Source organism: Rhinoderma darwinii, chromosome 1 (genome assembly GCF_050947455.1).
Source record: "Rhinoderma darwinii isolate aRhiDar2 chromosome 1, aRhiDar2.hap1, whole genome shotgun sequence".
In the NCBI taxonomy this organism is placed as follows: Eukaryota; Metazoa; Chordata; class Amphibia; order Anura; family Rhinodermatidae; genus Rhinoderma; species Rhinoderma darwinii.
Genome location: NC_134687.1, coordinates 636,622,205 through 636,643,476, shown reverse-complemented (window position 1 = coordinate 636,643,476; position 21,272 = coordinate 636,622,205). Strand labels below are relative to the sequence as shown.

The following is a 21,272-nucleotide window of genomic DNA, read 5'->3' as shown; positions in this document are numbered from 1 at the left end:
CGCACAATTAAGCCGCTCCGGCTGCCTCCAAGCGCCGGACGTACACGCCGGAAGCAGTTGGCTCCGGCCACTGAATAGCCACCGAGCTGCTGCACTGCTCCTATTCAAGTTCGGAGCAGAGCTCATTGTCATGTGCGTGAATTCAGCCTAAGATGTGTGTTTTGTCTCATGGATCATTATCTTGTTAAATGCAGACTGTGGACATGATTTTACATGATATAGTTGCGTTGCATGTCCAGCGAGGCAGGGCTTGAGTCCAATGATATGCATGCTTCCTCCTTCCCTCTAGGCGCTGTTTGACACATTTTCTCCCCATAGGCTGGAGTGCATATTATCAAGCCATTTAGTGCTATCATGTACAATCTTCTAAACTACTGCACATTACTAAGTGACAGACTGCTGAGATCCGCGTATCTCATTACTTTATGTTGCTCTCAGACTGCGCAGCATAAATATCTGACAGATCCGCTTTGTTTTTTTTATAATAGTGATGCCCAATTGGTAGTGAAGGGCTAAATGTTTAAGCAAAGAACAGGCCTGATTGCCAGATATGGTTGTGCTTCCCAAATGTTTGAGTTTCAAGTCAAGTAATTTATGTAATAAAAATGGGCTGACTCTGTGTAGACCAGAATCATGGACTTGATATATTTTAAAATATTCCAAAGCTTTAGTAAGGCTAGAATCCCACATATAGTTTTTGTGGCAGTACTTTTTTTGAGCCAAAGCTAGGGGTGGATTGATAAGGAATGGCTTATACTTTTCCTTCCTGCTGGATCCACTTTTTGCTTTAGCTAAAAAAAATAAAACTGCATGTGAGTTTTCAGCCCAATAGAAATGTTATAAATTTGCCTACTTTGTGGTTTGAAAAAAAAAATATGTAAATCACGAAATCCATTTTTAATCCTAACAGAAAATCCCAGCATGAACTCTGAGGGAAACTTCGTGTTATCGCTAAATTATAAAGTAGAAGATATCATGCAGCGCTCTTCAGGACAATACCTCATTACACTTAATTTACATCCAGGACTTCACAGTACGGATCTATCCTATAATTCCCCTAATCACGAGGAACCTTCTCCTGACCAATCACATTTTGTTACCACAAATATAGCTCAGAATGGGGGTAAAAGATTTCAATGTGGTGAACAGTTCACAAAAAGCTTAGGTCGTTTTACACACAGACGAAGTTACAGAGGGAAGAAACTATACTCTTGTTCAGAGTGTGGGAAGAGCTTTACAGGTAAATCAAATCTTGTTATACATGAGAGAATTCACACAGGAGAGAAACCATATTCATGTTCAGAATGTGGGAAATGTTTTACAAACGATTCAGGTCTTGTTACGCATCAGAGAATTCACACAGGAGAGAAGCCGTATTCATGTTCAGAGTGTGGGGAATGTTTTAGATATAAATCAAGTCTTGTTATGCATCAGAGAATTCACACAGGAGTGAAACCATATTCATGTTCAGAATGCGGGAAGTGTTTTACAAACGATTCAGGTCTTGTTACGCATCAGAGAATTCACACAGGAGAGAAGCCGTATTTATGTTCAGAGTGTGGGGAATGTTTTAGATATAAATCAAGTCTTGTTATGCATCAGAGAATTCACACAGGAGAGAAACCATATTCATGTTCAGAATGCGGGAAATGTTTTACAAACGATTCAGGTCTTGTTACGCATCAGAGAATTCACACAAGAGAGAAGACGTATTCATGTTCAGAGTGTGGGGAATGTTTTAGATATAAATCAGGTCTTGTTACACATCAGAGAATTCACACAGGAGAGAAGACGTATTCATGTTCAGAGTGTGGGGAATGTTTTAGATATAAATCAGGTCTTGTTACACATCAGAGAATTCACACAGGAGAGAAGCCGTATTCATGTTCAGAGTGTGGCAAATGTTTTAGATATAAAGCAAGTCTTGTTATGCATCGGAGAATTCACACAGGAGAGAAACCTTATTTATGTTCAGAATGCGGGAAATGTTTTACATATAAATCACAACTTGATAAACATCAGACAATTCACACAGAAGAGAAACCATATTCATGTTCAGAATGCAGGAAATAGTTTACATATAAATCACATCGTTATACATCAGAGAATTCACACGGGGGAGAAGCCATATTGATTTCCAGCGTGTAGGAAATGTTTTACACAAAAATCAAGTCTAGTTATACATCAGAGAATTCACACAAGGAGAAGTCTTTGTAATGCTCAGAATGTGGGAAATGTTTTATTAATAAAGGAAAACTTGGGATAAACATAAGCGAAATCGCCCATGAAGAAAGCCATTTTGATATCTCCTATGTAAAGAATGTTTTATAAGGAAATTACATTTTTAAACTCATCAGAAGATTTATATAGAGAAGAAACCATACTCTCGTTTGGAATGTTGGTAATATTGTAAGAGAAAACATTTTTTGTTCATACATCTGGATATTCAAAGACATTAAACAGCCAATAAGCGTGTTAATTCTTTTGGTGGAATTAGCCTGGATCTGCCAAACACCCAAATTATATTTCCCTGAGGGCAACTGTGACCAGAATCTATGTAAGAAAAGTATTGTGGATGTAAGGAAGAACAGAAGAGTCTTGTTTACTTACAAAGCCGAGAATCTGAATTGTTACAATAAACCTTGTGGCTTATTACTGTATTCATAAATTCCCCCCACATTGCAGGAGAATGCAGACTGACCGTATGGGTGCCCCATGTGAATATTTTTGTTTAACATATATTTACATATTCATTTTTGATCTTCATTCAAACGGTATGGAAATCAACTAAAAATACTAATTAATTTTAGTAAAAGAAAAATTCAAAGATCATTTTTTCACAGAAGGAAATGTTATAAGTATATTTATCACTACCTTAAAGACCTAAAATTAGATTCAAGTTGTTCAGATTTGGTACAAATGTTTAGAAGATTGTTAGGGTGGATTTGCATGCGACAGATTTGTAGCAGAAATTTCTGCAACTAAATATTGTTCCATATATTTGAGTGGGGGTGTTTTTGCAGCATGCGCATGGATTCAGCAAGCTCCATTGAGATGAAGGGAACAGTCCCAGACATTTCGGTAATAAATTTGCAGTGTGTGACTATATCCTTTAGACTGGAGACACACATGCATTTGTTTTATTTGCAGTGGTCTTTTTAATTAATAAGTTGTAGACTTATAATATAACGACAAGAGAGCAGCATCAATCATAGTTGGTGTTTCATAAAGTACAGATTCTGTATGTATAGTATTGCAAAAATAAACTGCATACAAAATACATTTCTTGTTACATTGGGGGACATAGTCCGTGGGTATATGCTGTTGCCACTAGGAGGCTTGACACTATAAAATAAAAAAGTGGCTCCTCCAACACGATATACCCTGCCCACGTACACTGAGCTATTCAGTCTTTGCCTCCTACGACACTAAGCTGAAACTTCTGCTGATGGCAGCAGAGTCTCTACAAAGAATTTTATTTATTTTATTTTCATCATGAAGAACTAGAGTCAGAGGGTTTCCCTATGTCTCCCTTTTGGTGGGTGCACAGTGTCCTATGCTAATGCATGTCCTATGTTCATGCCTATGAAGACAAATTGGACAAGAGCACCAGCCTAAGGAGCACCTCAACACCCCTCCCACAGTGCCCCCTTCGTAAAGGGGGAAACACTGAGGGGGTGCTCCTGCTGGTCAGTACATCCAGGAGACAGAGAGTTGGATAACTGTTACTTAACCCCCCACACTCCCCCATACCGGGCCACCGCTTGCGCACTGTAGTGGTCTACTGTACCAAGCTATTCCCTGGGGATTTTCCCTAGACCTCCTGCGCTTCCTAAACACTTCTGGGCCGTCAGCGCAAACGCGGAACTCCCTTGGTGGGGATTCAGCGTTTTCCTCTGCTTGGACAGATGCTGCTGGGGACACAGGACCTCTTGAACAGAGCTGCTGCTTCTTGCCGCAGGAGAACTTCTGACAAAGCGGGTAGAATCGGCCTTTGCTTCTCTGTTCTGCCACAGGTGCCCTAGCCAACAGGCGGTCAGTTTCCTAAGGGATTATACTTCTTTTCTCACTGTGCTAGTTTTCAGTCAGTTACACTACTCTTGCAGTGCTAGGTGAAGCAGCCATTACACCCTAATTAGGAGTGATCCTGCCTACGCAGTTTGAGTGATTTTTTTTTTTTCTGTTTCTTTCGTCTCTGTACTTCAGTGTGAAGTTAAGCAACTCTACTGCCATGTTTGACCCTAAAAGTGTACCCTTACGCCAGACATTCTTTTCTATTTATTATTCCTGCTGAAAGTGCAGTTCTAAATTTCCTTGTGGTTAGTCTACTTCCTTATGTGATGCATTCTGACGACCTAGACAAATTCCTAGACTGCACCCCTGCCACCCCCAGTGATGTTCACCCCTGGTGTGATCGGTGCGATTCCAAAATATGCTAATTCTAATTTCCGGCTGGTTGATAACTTGGTGAATGTTACAGTCCATCTTAAGTGGCATGTCTGCCCATCTGCCAGACTCTTGTTATTCCTGTCCTCATATGGACTCCCCATCCAAGTCTTTCCCTCGTCGCTGACCCCAAAAGCGAACTACAGCTTCTTGCTTGCCCTCATTTTCACCGTCCTCTTCTATTTTACCTCCCCATGTGGGAAAATTGTTTCTGGCCCTGAAGTCAGGTCTGGTTCCTCCTATCCTAGTGAGGTTTTGTCTGTCAGTGAATTATCTGATTCAGAATCAATTGTTAAGCGTTCTACGCCGCTTCCCACCTCGGAGATGCTAATTTGAGCTGTCCGTGACACGCTTCAGGGCTTTGATTCTGCACCTTCTACTATCTCTGCGTTTTCGCGTCTTCCGTGGTTTCTCCAACACCACTTCATCCAGTCTGCAGACTCGCCAGGATCAGTAAGCCAAACCTTCCTTCAAGACCCAGTCCTCCTGGTGTACCTGAACTTCACCTGCATAGGTTAGAATCGGCAAGGCCACTTCCGCCTGAATGTGCACCCCTACTCAACTTGCCCAGGGTGGTGGAGGCAGGCTTCTGAACTTCAAGGATGTCCTGCCCTCTCGCATTTCGGACACCTGGGTTAAGGAAGTGGTATCTTCGGGATACAAAATCAAATTTGCCAGTCCCTGCTTCTTTCAGTCTGCTGTTCCTCAGTCGCCATCCAGGGCGGCACCCTTTTTTCAAGCAATCGACTCTCTGCTTGTTCAGAGGATCATCGTTCCGGTACCCTTGAACCAAAGATTCCGTGGATTTGTATTCTAACCTTTTTGTCATCTTTGGGACAGTTTAGCCCATACTGGTTCTCAATAGCCTCAACACGCATGTTCGGGTCAATCATCTTCCGATGAAATTTTTCCGATGTGTTATCACTTTTATATGGAAAAGGGTACATTTCTTTCCTCTGTGGACATCAAGGTTGTATAGCCACACCTGCCTATCTGCACTTCCCACGAGTGCTTCCTGCGTTTGCAGTACTGCCTCGTCCCAACCAATTTTATTGCCCTTCACTTTGACCTGACCACATCCCCTGCGAGTGCTCATGAAACTTCTCTTTGTCGTGATGGCATTTCTTCATGCCAGGAGGATGTCGGTCACCCTGTACCTGGATGACATCCTAATCAAATCCCCCTCCTAAGGGGGCAAAGAGATGGCAGTCCAGATCACTCTGGACACTCTCTGTGTTGGTTCGGTTGGATCATCAACCGGTCCAAGTATTGCCCATCTTGTTCACAGCAGTTTTTATGGGAGTTGCCTTTGACCCTCACATGGCCAAGGTGTCTCTTCCTCCTGAACGTCATCTTATTCTTTAGCCTGGGCTTGGTACCTTACAGACGACTGTGCTGACCTCACTTCACCTCTGCATGCTATTTCTTGGGACCATGATGGCTTTCTAATGAAACTATTCTGTTTGCGCAGTTCCGCATGCATCCTCTGCAGCGGGCGATCCTCTCCCAGTGGCACAGATCCTTGCAATTGCTGGATCTGAAATTCCTCCTTCCCCCTCTCGGTCCATCGCTGTCTTCAGTGGGGGAGCCTGGCTTTGGCTTTACACCGTCTCCCTTTTGAGAGTGGATGCACACTCGGCGTACACACGTAGCCATCTTTTTCTCGATCTTCAACACATTAAATACACTGTGTCAGCAAGTTATAAGTCAAGATAAACTTGGCTACACCTGTATGGGCGATTGGGAGGAATATCTATTGGCCGAACGATCGTTCGGCCAACAGCTATCTGAGATGTGTTTAATTTCATGTGCAGGCGTGTCACTGTGTAACGACCAGCGGGATGGCGGCTGGCAACGAATCACAGGACACAGGCGGCTAGCTGGTCACAAGCAAGTAGCTGGATACAGGCTGGCAGCGGATTACTGGAAGCAGTCTGATAGTGGATAGTAATAGCAGAAGGATACAGGCTGATAACTGGTAGCAATAGCAGACTGGATCGGGTGCGTACAGGAACCTTTGCTGGATAACTCTAGGTTGTTCCAATATTGCTCAGGCAGGGTGTTTCCAGTGAAGCAGACTAATATACCTGGTGACTGACAGGGAGAGGTGCACGCCAGCCCTATAGTCAGACCCAGCAACACCAGCAGCAGTAGGAAGTGCACGTACACGACCGTGTGAAGATCCAGGAGCCATACAGCGTGTACCAAAGGTAACCTGGCAGTTGTGCTTGCTGGGAGAGGTAGTAGGCTAATGAGCGCAGAGCGCCAGCGTTACACACTATTATAAAAATGACAGTCTGTCCCCATATATTAAATCTCTTCTGAACTATATCTACACCTTATTGTTAATGTCTTTAATTATAATTAATAAATAAATAATTTGGGCAGGATCAAAAGCACATATTTATTTTCTAACCATGTCCTATCCTTCTAAAATAGGACAGAGTGACCCTGAGATTAATTGGTATTACTATGCTACTATAAAGGATCTGCCAGGCACAGCTTCTGTGTCAACGCCTATAGGTAATCAGTCTGCACCTGCTTCTATATCTGTGAGACTGACTCCATCTTCCACCACTCAGGATGGCAGGCTTAGGAGTGGGAGAGCCTATCGCAGCCTGGCCAGACAGAGCTAGCTCCCGCCCTCTGTCTATTTGTACCTGCCTTTCCTGTTCCTCCTTGCTTGTGATTCTTCTCGTTTGGTTTCCTGGCCCTGCTGCATCTTCTTGAACTATTTGACCCTGCTTCATATTGACCCTGGCTTACTGACTACTCTCCTGCTCTGCGTTTGGTCCCTCGTACACTCCTGGTTTGACTCTGCTTGTTCACTACTCTCCTGCTCTGCGTTTGGTACCTCGTACACTCCTGGTTTGACTCGGCTTGTTCACTACTCTCCTGCTCTGCGTTTGGTACCTCGTACACTCCTGGTTTGACTCGGCTCGTTCACCACTATTGTTGCTCACGGTGTTGCCGTGGGTAACTGCCCTATCTCCCTTAGCTTCTGTGTACCCTTGTCTGTTTGTCTGTCGTGCACTTATTGAGCGTAGGGACCGTCGCCCAGTTGTACCCCATCGCCTAGGGCGGGTCGTTGCAAGTAGGCAGGGACTGAGTGGCGGGTAGATTAGGGCTCACTTCTCTGTTTCCCTACCCCCACCATTACATAATCACAAGCCCATATACCTAGTCTACCCTTTTTATTATGGACCCCCTTGAGACCCTGGCTCAGCAAATTCAGGGTCTCTCCCTACAGGTCCAGGCCCTGGCTCAGAGGGTCAACCAGCCTGATGCTACCATGGTAGTGCCCCTCACCTCTTGAACCCCACCTCAAGTTGCCTGACCGGTTCTCAGGGGACCGGAAGACTTTTCTCTCCTTTCGGGAGAGTTGTAGGCTCTATTTTAGCTTAAAGCCCCACTCCTCAGGTTCTGAGAGCCAGCGGGTGGGTATAATTATGTCCCGGCTCCAGGAAGGGCCCCAAGAATGGGCCTTCTCCTTGGCTCCTGACGCCCCTGAACTTTCCTCCGTTGATCTTTTCTTTTCTGCTCTCGGACTCATTTATGACGAAACTGACAGGACTGCCTTTGCCGAGAGTCAGCTGGTGACCTTACATCAGGGTAAGAGACCTGTTGAGGAGTATTGTTCTGACTTTAGGAAGTGGTGCGTAGCTTCTCGGTGGAATGACCCTGCCTTAAGGTGCCAGTTTACGTTGGGTCTGTCGAACGCCCTGAAAGACCTGCTAGTTAGCTATCCTTTTTCTGACTCCCTAAACCAGGTTATGGCTTTAGCGGTACGACTTGACCGACGTCTAAGAGAACGACAACTTGAACGTTTTGGTGTTTTCTCCTCTGACTCCCCCATGATGCCTCCCGAGGTTCCGTTGCTTCGTTCTTCCACGGAAGACTCGGAGGTACCTATGCAACTCGGGGCCTCCCTGTCCCCCCAAAAACGTAGAGAGTTTCGCAGGAAGAATGGTCTCTGCTTCTATTGTGGGGATGACAAGCATCAAGTGAACAACTGTCCTAGGCGTAAGAGTAAGCAGCTGGAAAACTTCCGCGCCTAAGTGATCATCGGGGAGGTCACTTGGGCGCACAGGTATTTCCCGTAAATATGAAACGTAATAAAATCTTGCTTCCTTTTCAGGTCTCTTTTGGTGGTAGGTCTGCTACCGGCAGTGCCTTCGTGGATTCAGGGTCTTCTGCTTATTTCTCCCCCTGAGGAGGTGAACACGCTACCTGAGTTTGTTCAGGACTTTGCTGATGTTTTCAACTGAAGGAGGCCTCTGAAGTGTTACCTCCTCATAGAGAATACGATTGCGCTATCGATTTGGTACCATGAGCTAAGCTCCCTAAGGGTAGGATATTTAATCTCTCTTGTCCCAAACGTGAAGCCATGAGAGAGTATATCCAGGAATGCCTGGCCAAGGGTTACATTCGCCCCTCTACTTCTCCGGTAGGTGCTGGCTTCTTCTTCGTAGGGAAAAAGGATGGTGGTCTTAGGCCATGTATTGACTACCGTAACTTGAATAAGGTCACTGTAAGGAACCAGTATCCCCTTCCTTTGATTCCTGATCTCTTTAATCAGGTTCAGGGGGCCCAATGGTTCTCTAAATTTGATCTACGGGGGGCGTATAACCTTATCCGCATCAAAGAGGGGGATGAGTGGAAGACTGCGTTTAACACGCCCGAAGGTCATTTCGAATACCTCGTCATGCCCTTTGGGTTGTGTAATGCTCCCGCGGTCTTCCAGAATTTCATAAATGAGATTTTAAGAGATTACCTGGGGGTATTTCTTGTAGTGTACCTTGATGACCTACTTGTGTTTTCCAAGGACTGGTCCTCCCACATTGAGCATGTCAGGAAGGTGCTCCAGGTCCTTCGGGAAAACAAACTGTTTGCGAAGACCGAAAAATGTGTGTTTGGGGTGCAGGAGATACCATTTTTGGGTCAAATCCTCACTCATGAATTCCGCATGGACCCCGCCAAGGTCCAGGCTGTGGTGGAATGGGTCCAACCTGCCTCCCTGAAGGCGTTACAGTACTTCCTGGGGTTCGCTAATTATTACAGGAGATTTATTGCTAACTTCTCGGTCATCGCTAAGCCTCTTACAGATCTCACTCGCAAAGGTGCTGATCTCCTCTACTGGCCTCCTGAGGCTGTCCAGGCTTTTGAGGTCCTTAAGAAGTGCTTTATCTCGGCCCCAGTGCTGGTTCAGCCCAACCAAATGGAGCCATTTATCGTAGAGGTTGACGCATCCGAGATGGGAGTGGGGGCTGTCTTGTCCCAGGGTACCAGGTCCCTCACCCATCTCCGTCCCTGTGCCTACTTCTCCAGGAAGTTTTCGCCCACTGAGTCTAACTATGATATTGGCAACCGCGAACTCTTAACCATTAAATGGGAATTTGAAGAGTGACACCACTTCCTGGAGGGGGCTAGGCACCAGGTAATGGTCCTTACCGACCACAAGAATCTGGTTTTCCTAGAATCTGCCCGGAGGCTAAACCCGAGACAAGCTTGATGGGCGTTGTTTTTTACCAGATTCAACTTTTTGGTTACCTATAGGGCTGGGTCTAAAAATATTAAGGCTGATGCACTGTCGCGTAGCTTCATGGCCAGCCCTCCTTCGGAGGAAGATCCTGCTTGTATTTTGCCTCCAGGTATAATCATTTCCTCTATTGATTCTGATTTAGTCTCTGAAATTGCGGCTGATCAAGGTTCAGCTCCCGGGAACCTTCCTGAGAACAAGCTGTTTGTTCCCCTGCAATTCCGGCTAAGGGTACTTCGGGAAAATCATGACTCCGCACTATCTGGTCATCTAGGCATCCTGGGTACCAAGCACCTCATTGCCAGAAACTATTGGTGTCCTGGGTTGCCTAAAGACGTTAAGGCCTACGTCGCCGCTTGTGAGGTTTGTGCTAGGTCCATGACTCCCAGGTCCCGACCAGTGGGCTTACTACGTTCTTTGCCCATTCCCCAGAGACCTTGGACCCATATCTCCATGGATTTTATCACCAATTTGCCTCCATCTCAAGGCAAGTCGGTGGTGTAGTAGACCACTTCAGTAAGATGTGCCACTTTGTGCCCCTCAAGAAACTACCCAATGCTAAGACGTTAGCTACCTTGTTTGTCAAACACATCCTGCGTCTCCATGGGGTCCCTGTCAATATTGTTTCTGACAGAGGGGTACAATTAGTTTCATTGTTTTGGAGAGCCTTCTGTAAAAAGTTGGAGATTGATCTGTCCTTCTCCTCTGCCTTCCATCCTGAAACTAATGGCCAAACTGAGAGGACTAATCAGTCTCTAGAACAATATTTAAGGTGTTTTATCTCTGACTGTCAATATGATTGGGTCTCATTCATTCCCCTCGCCGAATTTTCCCTTAATAACCGGGTCAGTAACTCGTCAGGGGTCTCCCCCTTTTTCTGTAATTTTGGGTTTAATCCACGGTTCTCCTCCGTTTCACCTGGTAGTTCCAACAATCCCGAGGTAGAGGTCGTTCATCGGGAACTGTGCACAGTCTGGGCCCAGGTTCAGAAGAACCTAGAGGCATCCCAGAGCATACAAAAAACTCAGGCAGATAGAAGACGTTCTGCTAACCCCTTGTTTATGGTCGGGGATCTGGTGTGGCTATCGTCTAAGAACTTGCGCCTTAAAGTCCCGTCCAAGAAGTTGGCTCCCCGGTTTATAGGGCCGTACTAGGTCATTGAAGTCCTCAATCCTGTCTCCTTCCGACTGGAGATGCCCCCATCCTTTCGAGTACATGACGTGTTTCATGCCTCGCTCCTTAAACGCTGCTCCCTGTCCTTGGCTCCCTCGAGGAAACCTCCTGTCCCCATTCTCACCCCTGAGGGGGTAGAATTCGAGGTGGCCAAGATTTTGGACAGCAAGATGGTCCAAGGCTCCCTCCAGTACCTGGTCCATTGGAGAGGATACGGGCCTGAGCAGAGGACTTGGGTACCCGCCCGGGATGTTCACGCTGGGGTATTGGTCAGGAGGTTCCACCTTCGTTTCCCCAATAAACCAGGTCCACCTAGAAAGGGTCCGGTGGCCCCTCATAAAAGGGGGGGTACTGTAAAGGATCTGCCAGGCACAGCTTCTGTGTCAACACCCATAGGTAATCAGTCTGCACCTGCTTCTATGTCTGTGAGACTGACTCCTTCTTCCACCACTCAGGATGGCAGGCTTAGGAGTGGGAGAGCCTATCGCAGCCTGGCCAGATGGAGCTAGCTCCCGCCCTCTGTCTATTTGTACCTGCCTTTCCTGTTCCTCCTTGCTTGTGATTCTTCTCGTTTGGTTTCCTGGCCCTGCTGCATCTTCTTGAACTATTTGACCCTGCTTCATATTGACCCTGGCTTACTGACTACTCTCATTCTCTGCGTTTGGTACCTCGTACGCTCCTGGTTTGACTCGGCTCGTTCACCACTCTTGTTGCTCATGGTGTTGCCGTGGGTAACTGCCCTATCTCCCTTAGCTTCTGTGTACCCTTGTCTGTTTGTCTGTCATGCACTTATTGAGCGTAGGAACCGTCGCCCAGTTGTACCCCGTCGCCTAGGGCAGGTCGTTGCAAGTAGGCAGGGACTGAGTGGCGGGTAGATTAGGGCTCACTTGTCTGTTTCCCTACCCCCACCATTACAGCTACATTATTGGATCATGTCAAATACTGATGGAAAGAAAAATCCTGCAAACTTTGGATTCCCATAGACACTTGTGGGTACCCTATTAGTCTCTTTACTGAACCCACCCCATCAAATTGTAAGCAATCCCTTCCTAAAGTCAAAGGGATTTTAGCCACAGTATCAGCATGGTCTAGAACAGAGTTTATAGGAAAAGGTAGTTGATAGACCTTGTTTAACATAGGTGTGCAATGGGCCAATGAGACACTTTTCGTAATCTCAAATAGTCAAAGTATACAATTTCAGGCACATATATGAATGAGAAACTACAACTTTTAAAGTAGAAAAGGTATAATCTTTGTATAAATATTGTGATATACAAGGCACTATAAAATAGTGTAAAACATGTGATAAAGTATCACCGCATATGTTGAAGTCCTTTGTTTCAGACAACCCAGTTAGGCATCACTTAGTTCGGATTAGAATCTGAATGACTTCTGCAGTGGAGGATCAGTCGGCGTTTGATTACACGTGGTGCGACATTTCGTGGGTCTTCCCCCTTTCTCAAGGGCGTAAAATTCCATCTGTTGCCGGTTTAAATTAGTGAAAGTGGAAGCAAGAGGTTTATAACAACAACTGTAAGTGAGAATTACGTGATTTAAAAATGATGATAAAAAGTGGCTTGATAATAATCTGAGGCATGCAAAACATTATATAGTATATTAACCCCTTCCCGACATTTGTCGTAAGTATACGTTATGGAAAGCCAGTGCTTACTGCAAAATGTTGTATACTTACGGCAAATGGATGGCACCGGCTCTGATGATGAGTCAGTGCCTTCATCCCCGGATATCAGTGGTGTATTGCAGCTGACACCCTGCTGTAATGACGGGGACCAACGTTAGCTTCGATCCCCGCCATTAACCTCTTAAATGCAGCGATCACTGCATTTAAGATGTTTGCAGCTCATCGGCACCCCGGCAATGAAATCGCTGGGGTGTCGGGGGCTACAATGGCAACCGGAGGCCTAATAGTGGCCTCCCGGTTTGCCTAGTATGGAAAACTTCTAGCCCTCGCCTAAAAGGCTTCCATGGCCGCAGGCAAGGTGGCGTCAGCTCAGAAGGTGAGCCGGCGTCATCAGCGGTGGATGTCATCTGTATGTTACAGCTGACATTCACCTGTATCGACAGGAACCGGAGCTAGCCCCGATCCCTGCAGTTATCCCCCTAGATACAGCGATCGCTGCATCTTTGTGGCTGTCAGCAAATCGGCAGCTCTTCCCTGCAATCGCAGGCTGCCGACTGCTACTATGGCAACAGGAGACCTAACAATGGCCTCCTGCTCTGCCATTACGGAAGCCGAATGACTGACAGATCTAATACATAGCACTACATAGGAAGTGCATTGTATTAGAAAAAAAAATCTGTCAGTTGGACCTTCAAGTCCCCTAGTGGGACTAAAGAAAAGTGTAAAAAAAAAAAAAAAGTTGTAAATAATATGAGTTTCAAGTTTTCCCTTATCAAGTGCTTTATTATTGAGAAAAATAAACCATACATATTTGGTATTGCCGCGACCGTAACGGCCTATGTTATTTAGTCCACGCGGTGAACGGCGTAAAAAACTGTCAGAATTTCTGTTTTTTGGTCACTTTCCCTACAAAAATTTAAATAAAAAGTGATTAAGAAGTCGCGTGTATCCAAAAATGGTACCTATAAAAACTACAGCTCGTCATGCAAAAAACAAGCCCTCATACAGCTCTGTTGACTAATTAAAACATTATGGTTCTCACGACATGGCGACAGAAAAAATACATTCTTTTTACAAAAGTAATTTTATTGTGCAAAAAGTTGTAAAACATAAAAAAGTTCTATAAATTTGGCATCACCGGAATCGTACTGACGCGCAGAATAAAGTTAACATGTCGTTTATAATGCATGGTGAACGCTGTATAAAAAAAACTTAAAAAAACATGACAGAATTGCTGTTTTTTAGTCACCTTGCCTCCCAAAAAATAGGATAAAAATTGATCAAAAAGTCGCATGTGCCCCAAAATGGTACTAATAATAACTACAGCTCGTCCTGCAAAAAAACAGACCTCATACCACTACGTTTATGAAAAAATAAAATTAGTTAAGGCTTCAATAAGTCAGGAAATAAAAATATGCGGTTGTGCAGGCACAAGGGGAACATTTCTTCTGTAGCAAGAGGCAATCTATTGGGGCACTAAAATTAGGGAACCAGGAAGGGGAGGGCCCAAACATATCTGCTGGAAACTAGGGTGCCCGTATTATAGCAAGACCAAACTTCCCAGCAAAATTCCCCAAACTGCAAAGGTGCCGAGTGTGGACCAAAAAAGGATAAGAAAGGACATTTATCAGTGCGACACCGGCCTGTAACATACATGTATGGACTATTTTATTGTGCGTTTTTTTACCCCATTATTATACCACCTGACTATGCCCCTGATGTACTCTGCCGAGCTTACATGTACAACCACGTTATAAACTGAAATACCAGTAAAACTCCAAATAAAACTACTACCAAGCAAAATCTACGCTTCAAAAGCCAAATGGCGCTCCCTCCGTTCTGAGCCCTACACTGTGCCCAAACAGCAGTTTACTTCCACATATATGTCATCGCCATACCCGGGAGAACACTTTTAATAATTTTTGGGGTGTGTGTCTCCAGTGGCATAAGCTGGACATTACATATTTGCTACTGAAATGGCATACCTGGGGAAAAATTAAAATATTTACTTTGCACCATCCGCAGCGCATTCATTTATGGAAAAGACCTGTGGGGTGAAAATGCTCACTACACCCCTTAATAGATGCCTTGAGGGGTGTAGTTTCCAAAATGGGGTTACTTCTCAAGGCTTTATTTTATTATTTCACATCAGAGCCCTGCAATTGTGAACCAATACTTTGCAAGTCGCCAAATTAGACCTCAATTTCGAATAGTACGCTTTCACTCCAGAGCCCTGTCGAATGTTCAGGCAAAAGATTAGTGCCCCATTTAGGGTGATTCTAAAACTGGGAAACAGCATAAGGGTATGTTCACACGGCCATTTCTCGGTCCGTAAACGGCCGAAAAATCGGAAGCGGAACGCCTCCAAACATCTGCCCATTGATTTCAATGGGAAAAACTGTGTTCTGTTCCGACGGGCCATTTTTTGGCTTGGCCGTTTTGAAAAACGACCCGGTAAAAAAACGGCCGCGACGTGGGACGTTTTTGGAGCCGTTTTTCATAGATTCTATTGTAAACCACTCCAAAACGGCCGCGAAAAATTCGAGTGGCTTAAAAAACTTCTGAAAATCAAGGAGCTGTTTTCCCTTGAAAACAGCTCTGTATTTTCAGACATTTTTGAGTTTGCATTTGAACATACCCCAATAATTAGAGAGCTGTCTTGTTATGGTGGCACAAACTGGGCGCCACATATTGGCATATCTATGGAAAAATATCCCATTTTCACTCTGCAACATGCGGTGCTTTTTCTCCTTTAGTCCTTGTGGAAATGAGAAAGAAAACTAGCTAAACCTACATTTTCTTTGAAAGAATGTAGATTTTAATTTTCACGGCCTACTTCCAATAATTTCTGCAATAAACCTGTGGGTCAAAATGCTCACTATACCCCTAGATAATTTCCTTGAGGGGTGTCGTTTCCCAAATGGGGTCACCTTTGGGGGATTTCCACTGTTTTGGCACCGCAAGAGCCCTTCAAACCTGACATGGTGCCTAAAATATATTCTAATAAAAAGGAGGCCTAAAGTCCCCCAGTAGCACACTAGGGCCACATGTGGTATATTTCCTAAAACTGCGGAACCTGGACAATAAATATTGAGTTGCCTTTCTCCGGTAAAACTTTGTGTTACAAAAAAAATTGATTATAAAGGTATTTATGAAAAAAAAAAATGACATTTGTAAATTTCACCTCTACTTTGGCTTAATTCCTGTGAAACGTCTAAAGGGTTAAGAAACTTTCCAAATGCTGTTTTGAATACTTTGAGGGGTGACGTTTTTTAAAATGGGGTGACTTATTGGGGGTTTCTAATATATAAGCCCCTCAAAGCCACTTCACAACTGTGTGGTCCCTGAAAAAAAGATTTGACATTTTCTTGACAATGTGAGAAATTGCTGCCAAAGTTCTAAGCCTTGTAACGTCCTAGAAAAATAAGACGATGTTAAAAAAATGATGTCAATGTGAAGTAGATATATGGGGGATGTTAATTAGCAACTATTTTGTGTGGTATAACTGCCTGTCTTACAAGCAGATACATTTAAATTTAGAAAAATTAAAAGTTTTAAAAAATTTCACAATATTTTGGTGTTTTTCCACGTACCGATCAAATTTTAACAGCAACATAAAGTCCAATGTGTCCAATGAATCGCTTGGATGGGTAAAAGCATTGCGAAGTTATTGCCACATAAAGTGAAACATGTCAGATTTGAAAAATGAGGCTCTGTCAGGAAGGTCAAAAGTGGCCAAAGCGGGAAGGGGTTAATCAAAGCAAAATATTATGTTTATAATTATGTTCGTACAAATATTAATCAAAATGCAAACCATAAGAAAATATAGATGTAACTAGTTAATATTAAATTCTGTCTATTCTGATATGAAAGGTTAAATTAATTAGCAGATATTGTTTGAAAAGGTATATTTATAAATAATCTTTGTAGCAATTGATATCAGACATAATCTTATCATTAATTACATCATAGAAAATTATAATAAATTAAATATGATGTATAATCGATCATAAATAGAATTTGGAAGTTGCGTCGTGATGGAATTATTTACAGAAAAATATTAAAGTTACAAGTTTCATTCATCCCTATCGGGTTAATACTATTAAGGGTATACATCCAAAAAACTTCCCTTTCGAGTAATTTGATTTTAATGTGATCGTTGTCATTTCCTGTAATTTCTTCAAGAATACACCACTTTAAATCATAGACTTTGTTTTATTTCGGATAAATGCTTGGCTACTGTTGTTTCACCATGTTTTCTTTTTGGGGTAACAGTTGGAGTTACTGCTTGCTCTTTTGTTTTTTGTTCAAAAGTTTTAATCTCGGATCGGTGTTCGTTGATGCGTGTTTTGACTAAACGCATTGTATGACCGACGTAGATTTTGCTGCAAGGACACTTCAACATGTAAATTGCATTTTTGCAATTGCAGTTGTAGTATCCTTTATGGTGAATTTTATGGCCTTTTGTAGGATGATTAAAATGATCACCTTTGATGATCGAGCTATAATTGGGGCAGGACATGCAGGGATATGTGCCATTTTTAGGTGTATTTAGAAAAGCTTGTTTATGAATTTATTTTTTCTTAATATCAGCCCGAATGAGCGGATTGGATAAAGATTTTCCTTTACGATAGACAAATCTGGGTTTGTCACGAAACAGGACCAGATATTTGGGGTCGTATTTCATCATGTCCCAGTATTTCTTTATCGTGGTTTTGATAAGATTAGAATGCCTGTTATAGGTAGAGAGGAAAAGTGGTTGTTGTTTATTACTTTTATTTTTATGTTTTTGCAATTTCTCTCTACTGTAAGATGACATTTCTGAACCAATTTTAGTAATCTCATCTCTTTGATAGCCTCTTTCAGTAAATTTAGTAATGATTTTATTTTTATGTGTGTGATATTCATCATCCCTACTGCAAATACGTTGTGCACAAATAAACTGTCCTTTAGGGATTCCTTTAAAGGTTTGTGGAGCATGACAGCTATCTCTTCTCAGAAGGTTGTTCCTATCAGTAGGTTTTGAAAATAATGTAGTCATTTATTTTATTAATTTCTACATCTAGATAGTTTATTTTATTGATGTTATATTCTATGAGACTGTGATATTTATTGATGTAGGACACAAAGTTCTTGAGACTATCTACATTACCATTCCACAATAGGAACACGTCATCGATGTATCAAAGCCATAATTCTATATGATCTTTGTATTGACATTCATATATGAATGAGGATTCAAAGAATATCATAAAAATATTGGCATACCCTGGAGCTGCAGAGGACCCCATCGAGGTACCCTGGAGTTGAAGAAGATAATCATTATCAAATCTGAAATAATTCTTACTCAAGACAAGATCCAATAAGGACATGATGAACTTGATTTTTTGATTGCTAAGAGTAGCATCTTCGCTTCGTTGTAGGGGATATTAGCGTATAAGCTCTAAATGTCTAGTGTGCAGTGTATAGTATGTTCATGGAACGTGGTATTAGTAATTCTATTTATGAAATCAGTAGTATCCCGTAAACAATTTGGTAGCCTAGCAACAATTTTTTGTAAAAAGGAGTCAACGTAGATAGCAAGAGGTTGGAGTATTGAATTAATGCCCGAGACGATTGGTCACCCCGGGGGTTTGTTTATATTTTTATGTACCTTTTGGTAGAAGGTAAAATATAGGTATTCGTGGATTTTTGTTTATTAACCCCTTAATGACCGGGCTATTTTTTTACGTTTTTCCATCGTCGCATTCCAAGAGCTATCATTTTTTTATTTTTGTGTCGACATAGCTGTATAAGGTCTTGTTTTTTGCGGGACAAGTTGTATTTTTTAATAGCACCATTTTGAGGTACATATTATTTATTGATTAACTTTTATTAACTTTTTTTGCGGGGGGATAGAAAAAAATCTGAAATTTCGCCACTCTTTTTTGCGTCCTAAATCTACGCCGTTTACCGTGTCGTATAAATAACACAATAAGTTTATTCAGTGGGTTGTTACGATTGCAACGATACCAAATTTGTATAGTTTTTATATGTTTTACTACTTTTACACAGTAAAAACGCTTTTTTTTCAAAATTATTTGTTTTTGTGTCTCCATATTTGAAGAGCCGTAACGTTTTAATTTTATCGCCGATGCAGTTGTATGAGGGCTTTTTTTTGCGGGAAGACTTGTAGTTTTTATTGGTACCATTTTGGAGTAGATGCGACTTTTTGATCACTTTTTATTCACATATTTTTAAAGTCAGGATTCACAGAAAACAGCAATTTTTCCGTAGTTTTTTATTTAATTTTTTTACGGCGTTCACCGTGCGGGTTAAGTAATGTAATAGCTTTATAGTCGGGGTCGTTACGGACGCGGCGATACCAAATATGTGTAACTTTTTAACTTTATTTTGGTTTTTTTAATAGTAAAGCAGTTTGTAAGGGGAAAAAGTGGGTTTTTAATTTTTTTTTCACATTTTTTTTTTATTAACTTTATTAAACTTTTTTTTTACTAGTCCCACTAGGGGACTTTAATATGCGATTCTCCGATCGCTATTATAATACACTGCAATACTTTTGTATTGCAGTGTATTATGTCTGTCCGTTTAAAATGGACAGGCATCATGACCTAGCAGGCATTCATTACAGGCAGACCTGGGGGCCTTTATTAGGCCCCCGGCTGCCATGGGAGACACTGACACTCGGCGATCTTATCGCCGGGTGTCGGTGGGAGAGAGAGGGAGCTCCCTCCCTCTCTCCAAAACCACTCCGATGCGGTGCTCGCTATTGAGCACCGCATCTGAGGGGTTAAACGGGTGAGATCGATACTTATATTGATCTCACCCGGCAGAGCAGGGACGCTCCCAGCCCTCAGCTGCCTCTGGCAGCTGAGAGCAGGGAGATTTGACAGCTCCCTGCTCTGTTTACTTATTCCGATGCCGCGACATAAAAAGTCTATGGCATCGGAATAAGGCCCGTTAGTGACCGACGTAAAAAGACTATGGGCCGGTCACTAACGGGTTAAAGCTGTTTTCAAATCTTGATCTATAATTTCCAACAGGACCGCATTTTCAATTATTTTGTCGCTTTCCTTTTTAAAATTGCTGGTAGGGTCCCATTTAAATTTTTTATAACTTTTGTAATCTGAAAGTTGGCTCAGGGCTTCATTACGGTACATATTACTGTCCATAACAATGGTAGCTACCCCCTTGTCAGCCCTTATAATTACAATTGAGTAATCATCCTTTAGTTCTTTAATGGCTGCAAATTCTTGTTTCTTCAGATTAAGATGCGGTGCGAGCTTGTATCCCATTTAGATATGATTTCATTTGATACGGCGTCTTGGAAGGAAGTGAATAAATGGTTAATTATTTCAGGGTCGAATTGGCTACGTGTTCTAAGGGAATAAGGAATTTCGTTAGTTTTAGATTCTTTGGACTTGTCCATGAAGTACATGCGTAAATGCATGTTGAGGCAAAATCGGTGGAAGTCAGCAATGAAGTCAAATTGTTTGGTGTCTTGAGTCGGAACTAATCCAAGGCCCTTATCTAAAAGGTTAAGCTGTGATTCTATCAGAGTTTTAAACGAAATATTAATAGTTAATTTGTGACTTTTTGTTTGTTGGTCTTGATTTTTGCTTTTACATGTCTTGATTCTGCGCTGGGGTTTGTAGTCCTCTTGGTGGACGAATATGTTTTGTCCTGAGTGGTGTTGTTCCTCGTGTTCTCTAGAAAAGACGCACTTGCTTATTTAGGTTTTCTTAAAGTAGAACGTAGTGTCATTTTGGCTTCTTTCTTTCAAAATAAATGGTTATCACAATTACCTTTGAAAGTAATAACGTCTAAGTATTTTCAGTGTGAATATTTGACACTTTAGACCAAGCAATTATCTTATTACATGGTCTAAACACAGGCAACAAAGTCCCCAGTGGGAATTGAACCCATGACCCCTGGTTTACAAGATCAGTGCTCTAACCACTGAGCTATGAAGCCAACAGTAGGTGGATGCGGACTGGTAGCATGCAGCTGCATACGAACTGGTAGCACGTAACAGGATACAGACAGGAACTTTTGCAGGAAAAAACTAAGGTTGCAGCAAAGGCATCAGTTGACCAGTGGGGCAGCCTTAAATAAGTACTGCAAAAATAACAGACAGGGCAGCACTTCCAAAATGAATAGCAGCTTTATTCATCCGTGCAACGTTTCAGTCCAGCAGAACCTTTCTCAATGCTTGAGAAGGGTCCTGCTGGACTGAAACGTTGCACGTGTGAATAAAGCTGCTATTCATTTTGGAAGTGATGCTTCTCTGTCTGTTATTTTTGCCTACTCTAATGGGGCTGCGGATCAGGTCCTGTTGAGGCGTGCACCCACTTTTGGTCTAGTGCTGTGGAATCTTTTCCTTTTTAAATAAGTACTGAGCATCAGGGTTTGGTTCGGGATGATTGTGTTGGCCCATTAAGAGACGGCAAAGGAGTGTGTGCTCACCCTGTT

The 21,272-nt window shown here is 42.8% G+C and overlaps 1 protein-coding gene and 1 non-coding gene across 2 annotated transcripts in view; one reads left to right on the top strand and one right to left on the bottom strand.

Annotated features, from left to right (window-relative positions):
• Nucleotides 1–2,479, top strand: part of LOC142658064 (uncharacterized) — a 64,778-nt gene extending 62,299 nt beyond the window's left edge. Inside the window, exon 10 of the mRNA XM_075833803.1 lies at nucleotides 911–2,479. Coding sequence (XP_075689918.1) covers nucleotides 911–2,073 — 1,163 coding nt within the window. The 3' untranslated portion in view covers nucleotides 2,074–2,479. The remainder of the gene's footprint in view (nucleotides 1–910) is intronic.
• Nucleotides 2,480–20,701: 18,222 nt separating this feature from the next.
• Nucleotides 20,702–20,774, bottom strand: TRNAT-UGU (transfer RNA threonine (anticodon UGU)). Its single transcript has one exon. It is a non-coding gene; the product is annotated as a tRNA-Thr (tRNA).
• Nucleotides 20,775–21,272: the final 498 nt, after the last annotated feature.